We start from the raw sequence: 9,391 nt of genomic DNA on the forward strand, positions 1-9,391 counted from the left end.
GCATTTAAGGCCTTTCTAATCTGGCTCCAATCTTTCCAAATTTATTTCCAATGATTCCTTCATGGACTCTACATTCCAATGAAAATCATCTACATATGTTACCTATAAATGGTACTACACCTCCTTCCTCTTTGTTTTTTCACAGGCTTTTTCCTCCATGACTTGAATGTCTTTATTATTTCAATTTTGTGGAATCCCTAGCTTCCTTCAAGACTGAATGCATAGAGGGCAGCTAGTTGGCTCAGGGGATTGGGAGCCTCGCCTGGAGAGAAGAGGTCCTGGGTTCAAATCTAGCCTCAGACAATTCTTTGCTGTGTGACCCTGGACTCAACTCCAATTGCCTAGCCTTTGCTCCTGTCTTTGAATTGATGCTAAGATTGAAGAGACAGGTTAAAAAAGAAAAGATTCAATGCACATGCCACCTAAACCACGTGTTATGTTGTTTTGTTGAGTTGTTTTCAGTGCCCGACTCCATAACCCCAATTGGGGTTTTCTTGACAAAGATACTGGAGAGGTTTGCCATTTCCTTCTCCAGATCATTTTTAAAGGTGAGGAAACTAAGGCAAATGGATAAGTAACTAGCCCAGGGTCACACAATAAGTGACTGAGGACATATCTAAAGTTGTCTAGATGAATCTTTCAGACTACACACCAGCATTCTTATCCACTGCTCCATCTTGTTGTGCTCCATGTGACCCAGCAGACACTTAGCAGTCACTTGAGCATTCCCAGATTTCAGATTCCCCTAATTTTAATACTTCACCTCCCATCCCTGAAATTAAATGTGCATATATATTTTTAAACAAATATTACAGGATTGCCATTTTAAATAAGGAAAGCTAAGGCCTTAGCAGTTAAATTACTTTTCCAAGGTCACAAAGTAACAGAGCTTAGATTCATACCTATATCATCTGGTTCCAAATCCTATAGTTTTTAAGTGGCGATTCTTCCTGATTCTTCTCATCCAAATTACACTAACCTTAAAGTTGACTTTTTAAATATAGATATGGGGTAGTGAAATGGTTCAGTAGATAGAATCAGGCCAGGAGATAGGTCTTGGGTTAAAATCTGACCTCAGACACTAGACACTAGACAAGTCACTCGACACCACTGCCTAGTCCTTACTGCTCTTCTGCCTTGGAACCAATACTCAATATTGATTCTAAGATGAAAGGTAAGGGGGATTTAATAGATAGATATAGATAAATGGATAGATATAAATATTGACAAATTTTTCTACTTGTTGGGGACACACTAGCACTAGAGCAGAATACAAAAGACCTCAGTAACCCATAACCACAGAACTTGGGATATAGTAGAACTTTGTCATATTCAGTAGTGCTCAACAAGATAAGCACAGTATCCTCATGGTCCTGAATGAATGAGAAATGAATTATATAAGAAATTATCCAACACAAAGGATATCTTAAAATCCAATTCCTCTAAGTTGTTGGTATACACTAAATATTTAAATAACCTAGGACAGTGATGGCAAAGCCTATGGCACTCAGAGTGCTCTCTATGGGCACTAAACCCCTCTGACCCCAGTTCATTACTAGAAAGGCAGAGCTGCTTCCCTTTCTCATCTCCACTGTGTCTGAAGACATTTTTTTACATCCCCCACCCCTTTTCCCAATAGCAAAATGGGAGTGCACAGGGGTACCAGTGGGCAGCCACTCCTCTCCTCCCCTTTCTACACTCACTGAGGACATTCCTCACTTCACCTACCCCTCCGCCCAGCAGCACAATGGGAATGCTTCCTCCCTCCCCTGTGCAGGGTAAGGTAGAGGGCTGGGCACATCTGGTACTTGGTGAGGAACAGGAATACAGCACTCAGTCTGGGGGTGGGAGGTGAGGGCAGGGGTCTAAAAGGTTTGCCATTACTGACCTAGGAGAATTTCTGATAATTAGCAATAGGATGAGGAAAAAGAGATGTCATTTCAAAACTCTTTTTATCAACAATGAGATCTCTAGTGATCTGGTCTGCCCAAGATCACAAACTATGTACAAGTCAGACTAGAGCTCTGTCATCCCCATAAGACATTATTAATATTAGCATTGCTTGTTTTTCCCTTCTCCAACTCAATTTGACTATGTATTTATGTCAATAAGTATCTTATTAAGCTGAGGATATAAGGTAGAAAGACAGTCCCAGTCCCTCAGTAGTTTTACAACCTAATTGGAAGGATTGAAACATGCACAGGAGTAAGATTGATTTAAGGTAGTATAAATTCAGCAAAGGAAAAAACCCACAAAAAAAGTGCTCTGAAAATTTGAGGAGGGAAAGAGAACACTTTTGACTAAAAGGATCTGGGAAGACTTCAAGAAAGAAGCAGCACTTGTGCTGACCCTGGAAGGAAAGGATTTCAGACAGGTACAGATAAGGGTGCTGAAATGAATGAAGTGTGCATGAATATATAATTCAATTGTATTATATACCTAAAAAGGTCCACTGAACTCAGGTTGAACCCAGATCCCATGGGTCCTTAATGTCAGGCCAATGAAATTGTATTTTATACCCTAAACAGTACAAAACTAATTACAGCTGTTGAGTAAGGAAGAAACATAAGAATTGTGAATTAGTAAGATTATTCTGGCAACTATATAAAAGGCAGACTGGAGATGGGGAAAAACTGAGGCAGAAAGAATGGTAAGGAGGTTGATAAAATTGCACAGGAAAAAGGTGTAAATGGAGTAGAGGCAAATGCAAGAAAAAAAAAACAGGAGCTGGAAGATAATTCTAATAGCAATGTCAAAAAAAGTGAAGAATCAAAGATGATGTTGAAGCTTCACACCTATTTAACTGCAAAGAGGGCAATAAACTCAAAAGAACTCATGAAAGGACAGCTAGGTAGCTCAGTGGTTTGGGAGCCAGGTGTACAGGAAGAAGTTCTGGGTTCAAATCTTGCCTTAGACAGTTCCAAGCAAAGTGATTGTAGGCAATTCACAAGAAAAATGGGTTTGGAGTCATACTTCATACTATATAATAACTGGATCAATTAGGTAAATAATTTTAATCACTTTTAAAAGCCAGAAAAAAAAATCTGAAATGTGCAGAGGATGAACATTTATTAAGCAAATGGGAAAATATATGAAATTTTAAATGGGATTGACTACATTAAAAGAATTTTGCACTATTAAACAATGTCTCTACTAAGATTATGGGGAATTTTTTTTTTTTGCAGTTGTGTGTCAGTTATAAAGACTTGACAAGAGAAACACTGTCTTAGTTGACTGACTTAATGATTCTGTCTGATTCCAGGACAAGAGATACACACAAGAGCCATTTCATAGGGCCAAAGAAAGGCCAATCTAGGATGGATTGATGCACTTCTAAGCCAATACAAAGGTCTTGAACCTAGTGTGAAGACTCAAGGTTACTATGTTTAACATGTGTTAAGACATAGGCTTTCCTTGTATCTACACTCACTCTGAAGATACTCACAAATGAGTATCCCCGAAACCTTGGCTCCTACTTGGCTTCTATAATCTGGTCCCTTTCTTTTCTGCCTCTCATAGTGTGGTACCTTTCTGTAGTCCTGGCGCTGATTGGGTAAATGCATCATTACTTAGATCATTTTGATTGGGCCCTGATTGAAGGACCTGTTATAGATTTATTTTTCTTTTACTTGGAATTTTTACATATAAGACTTTGATAGTCTATATTTTCATCCAGAAATTTTTCTTTTCTTTTTGATTTTCTGATGCCTTTTTAATATCTCTTGCCAATTGATTCATATACCTCATACCTCAGCCATGCATCCCTAACTGATTCTGAATCTTTCAATCACCCACAACACGGGGGAATGTAAAAAATATCATTATTTAAATTGCAAAGTTTAAATTCCTTTTGAGAAGAATTTTAGGTGAAGAAGATGCTACCTCTCTGAATCCAGAACTGAACTGTTGGAGAAGCCACCATGAAGAAGCCTCCAGACCACAAGTTGCACAAAATTGAACTTTGGGTGTGGTTGATTGAACATTTATTTGTATGTATACTTTTATGCCAAAGGGGACTGCCCCCTAACGGCTTTTTGTCAATGTGTTCAGAAATTATTGGTTTTATTCTTTTTTCTCTTATCCTCACACTATTGTAATCTTTTAAGTTTATTATGTTTTTATGATCCTTTTGGGGAAAAATTTAATTTTTCCACAAATGATCACACGGGGGGATGTAAAAAATAGACTCGAATACAGGACTACAATCCCCATGAGCCTTTGCTCCACTTCCCCAGAATGCCTTGTAATCTCACCTGGGCCGAGATCGAGAAGATATTTAAGCAAAGGCTTTTGAGGGGCTGGGGCCTTTTTGGACTTCCGTTTTTGGAGCAGAGGCGTCTCTTCCATGATGTGAGGTTATTTTGTCTAGGCCTCTGGCCTAGGCACATGTTTCTTACTTGTATATTCTTAATCTTTAACCTTTAATAAACCTCTAAAAATTATAATATTCCTTGCAGAGAGAAACTAATTTCTACCTGCCTCAGTCTCCCCCTCTCCCCTAAATTTTAATCTTTACAGTCTTAGGGAAGATAGTACATCATATCTATTAGATATTCAAATATCTCATAGAATTTTGCTTGAATTGTCTCTTATATTAAAGTTAACTGTAAACACACCTTTATTCCTTCCAATAAAATGTAAAATTCAAATGGTCACTTTGTTTTTTTTTTAAATAGGCAATGGGGGTTAAGTGACTTGCCCAGGGTCACACAGCTGGGAAGTATCTGAGGCCAGATTTAAATCTAGGACTTCCTGTATCTAGGCCTGGCTCTCAATCCACTGAGCTACCCAGCTGCCCCCTCACTGTTCTTTTAAATCTGTTTTTTTTTTAATCACCAGACTAGGTAGCACAGTATTTGTAGGCACTTAATGTTTGTTGTTTGAAAAGAGAGGCTTACATTCTTCTATGTATCTTATGTACTGAATAGTCAACGTATTTTAGAAACATTCTGGAAGATCAGTATAGAATATCCTCTAATCTTAACTGAGACCATTATCCCTCTTTCCCTCCCTTCCCCCTACTTTAATAGTTTTCACATTATTTGCACACATCTTCATTTCTAAAATGTTAGTTCACTAATAATGAAGCTAATAGTGAGTTATGAATTGACTCTTTAGTTACTTAGTACTCAATCTCTGTGGCCACCAAATAATTTAGAATCTAAATATAACATACCTTGTAACCTCTTCTCTAAAATGTCTATGAGAGGCAGCATGGTAAGGTAGAAGAGGAGGTCTCAAAACCAGGAAGATATGGGTTCAAGTAGTGCCTCAGATACATGACCCTAGGCAAATCAATGCCCCAGGCCAACTATAAAGTTCTAAACTGGTGTCTATCTGTATAGTCAGAGTTAAGTTTCAACAAAGTGTTTTAAGTTTCAAAATTTTATTGTAAAGGAGAAACTGCTAGATACTTTGACTGAGTACAAATAGCCAATATAATTGGGATAATGTCTCTGAAGTTGAAATAGTATCTGAAATGAGAATAACTACATTTCCATCTATGGCTGGAAAATTTGTTGGAGAAGAGTTTCCCATTTCAACTCCCCCAAGCTGTAACAATACAATTTTTAAATTGAGGAGAAACTCTTAAGTGCCATCACGTGGGTGGAGCCCAATCCTCTCCAAACAACCCAAAGATTCAGGATTTCCACAAGCAAATTTAAGACTTCCAGCGTCTCTAGGGATGAAGGGGAGCAGGGGTTGATGGATCCCCAGGGTTTAGTATAGTGTCAGGAGTATGGTAGGCACTTAACATTTGTTGATTAATTACTCTATAGTTCTCAGAATGTGAATCATTTTTTAGCATAAATAAAATCATGCTTTTGGATTCTACTCCATTAAAATTTGTCCTCTTATATAAGTGTTAGAGTTTATTTTATTTTAAAATTTTATCCTAACTGAAGAAAAAGCCTTTCTAAACAAATTAAAAGGTAAACAGCATTGCAAGAATATGTAACTTACAATAACAGTCAAAGGAATGCCTGTACATTTTTCCCCTCAATTTTCAAATGGTTTCTGTACACCAGAAATTTTCAGGAGAAAACAATGGCTACAATTTTCTTAAATTCTAATTTGGTGAAAAAAAGAGGCAAGGTACTCCCAATCATAAAACAGACTGGACCAAACCTAAATCTCATTAGGTTCCACCAATCCAAATTCTCCCATCAACTAGCATTTGGTCTCAAAGTCTCAAAAATCTAAATTTTCTTGTGTAAAGACAATGGTGTTATAGAGGTCACAAAATATTAAAAGTTAAGTTTGAAAAAAGTTACTACCATACAACCAATGATTCCCAGTTTTGTCTTTTGTTCATGTCACATGCTTTTCCCTCTTAGACTTTTTCTATCTTTTTCATAGGATTGCTGGATTTAGAACTAAAGTGTAAACTTAAAGGTCATCTAATCCCACCCTTAATAAATGAAGAAACTAAAGTCCCAAGAGTTTAAGTGACTAACCTAAAGTCAAACAGCTAATAAGTAAAAGGGAATTTAAAACCAAGTTACTCAAACTTGGGAACTACTCTTCATTTATGCTGGCATCACCAAATGGTAGGCAATTTATTTTTTTCAAAAGGACACAAAATTCAAACACAGCAATTTGTGGTGGTGTTTCTTGGTATTGCATTAGTCACTAAGTTCGTTGGACAAAAACAATTTGATAAGATAGTTAAAAACCTTTCCATCTATCAGTGAGATTTTTGAACAATAATTGTAATGTCCTTCAAGTAAGCTTCCTGTTTCCTGATTACCCACATAAAAACACAAAAAAGTTATTACATCTTCTGTTTTTCAGGTTAAGTAAACATCTAAAAAGTGAAGTTTTAAACGCTATGAATTAGTACCTAATTTCCATGTCCTACAGTTTATGTTATGAGATAATCTATGCCTAGTCTTCCCCATTACCATATATAATCAAGTCAAACTCACATGAATTATAGATTTTTAAATTATCTTTAATTTAGTTTTAGATAGCATGTGGCAGGCAAGCTCTTAGCTGACTTCAATGTAGTAATTCAGAATCTTGTGCTGAAATGGGGCAGTCTAAACAATCTCAAAGTAATGAAATCTGCATAGAAAGCCTAAAATTCAAAAAAAGATTCTGAGATGAGAAAGGAGCCTATATATCATCAAATTAATCTCCTTCATTTTGCAAATGAGGAAACAGTGATCAAGTAACTTGCCAGAGAAATCACACAGGTGAGTGGTCATACAAAACCCAAATAGGTTATTTTCACTCCCAACCTCAAAGCTTTCACTGTGCTGCCTGCCTTCCCACTAAGGAAAGGTTTCCTAGAACTCTACTGGGGCAGAGCCTCCTCCTCTGCTCAGGGTCCTTCCAGACGCGAAGGCTGGGAGCATGGGTGAAAAGAGCACAAATCCGAGTCTTCTGGTCAGAGGTGCTCAGTGACCTGAACGAGGCTTTATCCCATTCTACCCCACACACACTTTAAAAAAAGAAAGAAATTTAAAGGGAAGGGAGAGAAGACAAGTTGATAAATAGGTTCGGATTCATTGAATTGGGAAAGCAGGGAAATGAGGGAGATTGGGGGAAATGAGATGGAGTGGGGGGGAGGGAAGAAATGGGAGAAGGGGGTGAATAAGGGAGGGGGAGAAGGAAAGAGTTGGTGAAGGGGGAGAAAGGGAGGGGATCAATTGGGGGAGGGGATCAGTTGGGAGAAGGAGTAGGTTGGGGATAGAGGGATATGGGGGACGGGATGAGATGGATGAAGAACATGGGGAGGGGAGATAGGGAAGGGACTGAGATGGGGGAAGGGAGAAGCTGAGAAAGGGGGAAATGGGAGAGAGATGGGGAAGGGGCTGAGAAGAGAGTGCCATTCCCCTCCTCGCCCAGGTAGTTCTCGAGTCCCCCGAGAGCCGAGCGCCAAACCCCGAGGGGGCCGCCAGGGAGGCCTAACTCAGCCCCCGCGCCCCTCAGAGCCCAAGCTACTGGGTGGAGGAGCGCGGAAGCGGGCCTCAAAAAGCTGGAGTCGGGGCATCCCCAAGGAGGCAGAGGCGGTGACAGCTACGCTGCGCAGACGGTAATTCGCTAGGGCTCCGGGCGCCGCACAGGCCGCCCAAGACGGGCTGGGGCCGCCGCCTCGGCCGCTGGCCCCCAACCTTCGGCCAGTGGAGGCCCCACCCTCTCCTTTACCTTATCGCAGTAGAGTCCCACGAGCTGCTTCATCCGCCAGTGCGGGGCGGTAAACACGTCCACCTCTTCGGGGAAGGGAGCCATCTCCTCCGCCTCCTCCTTCTCAGCCGCCGCCGCCGCCGCCGCCGCCTCTCCATAGACTCCCTCACCGCCGGGCAGAGGCGGCCGCGCGCCGACCGCCCCTCCCCTGCGCGCGCATGCGCGGGCGTCCGTTCCGTCAGGCGCGCACGTCTCAGCCCTCCCTCCTAGGGGGGAGGCTAGTGGGCTCGGGGGCCATCACCACGCGGTCGGGGGTGGGGGCTGGGGGGTGGAGAAAGCTCCCGGCCCACGTGACCGAGGCGAGCGCGCTGCCCTAGCTAGATCTTCTGCTACTGTTAGTACTACTCCTTTTGCTCTAGAGTCTGCATTCTTCATCCTTCTTTCGCTCTACTTGACGCAGTCAAGAGAAGAAAAAGAAGACAAACAAAAACCAGACCTTTTCTGTTAGCGGCATTCAAAATTATACTTTCTGGAAAAATGTTTTCCGCGTGAAAGGAGGAGGAAGGGGAGAAGATGCATTTCTTTCTCTCAACCCCGTTTGCAGTTTTTATCGAGCAAAGCACCAAACCCTGCCCCCTGCGTTTTTTTCTTGGTGCTGTTTTTGATTCGTTTTTTTCTTTATCCCTGTGCCAAATATAATAATAGCTCGGATTGTAACGGTGTTGTGGTTAGGTAACATCATTCCAGCAGGAAGCCCCAAGCACTTGGTGCCCCAAGCCAAAGTTACCCTGTTGTCCTGATCTCGGAATGATAGGACTTTAGCTGGCCTGCTGACCGCGTTCTACTTAGAACTGCCATTTTCAAGACTTACTGGAATAGTTCTCTGAATTCACATGGCTTAATTGTAGACCGTCCTCATCATAATCATCAGGATGTAATGCCATAGGGGCCTTGCGTTGCTCACACTGGCCCACGCCAGTTAAATCATGGAGGCAGAAGAAGGGGGGGGCGGTGTTAATGGATACCCAGAGTGAAATATAATAAAGGCTTTATTGTATATAAATATATACAAGCAAAAGCTATTAATGAGTTTGTAACATTGAGCTGGTCCCCATAACTCTTGGGACCTCAGTTTCTTCATCTCTAAAATATGAGAGGATAGTGGATTGGATGATATGCCATGTTGAAATTCCTTGATTCCATATTAGTCCTTTTTGTGATGAAATGATGACCGTGAATATTATGATCAAAGAAGTAA

At 40.8% G+C, this 9,391-nt stretch overlaps 1 protein-coding gene across 2 annotated transcripts in view; it reads right to left on the reverse strand.

Annotated features, from left to right (window-relative positions):
• FBXL5 (F-box and leucine rich repeat protein 5) overlaps window positions 1–8,383 on the reverse strand; it is a 51,383-nt gene extending 43,000 nt beyond the window's left edge. Inside the window, exon 1 of one of the 2 annotated variants that reach the window (XM_007496706.3) lies at window positions 8,155–8,383. In XM_007496706.3, coding sequence (XP_007496768.1) covers window positions 8,155–8,238 — 84 coding nt within the window. In that variant the 5' untranslated portion in view covers window positions 8,239–8,383. The remainder of the gene's footprint in view (window positions 1–8,154) is intronic. The other variant, XM_001363276.5, reaches the window with a different exon arrangement.
• Window positions 8,384–9,391: the final 1,008 nt, after the last annotated feature.

Source organism: Monodelphis domestica, chromosome 6, assembly GCF_027887165.1.
Source record: "Monodelphis domestica isolate mMonDom1 chromosome 6, mMonDom1.pri, whole genome shotgun sequence".
In the NCBI taxonomy this organism is placed as follows: domain Eukaryota; kingdom Metazoa; phylum Chordata; class Mammalia; order Didelphimorphia; family Didelphidae; genus Monodelphis; species Monodelphis domestica.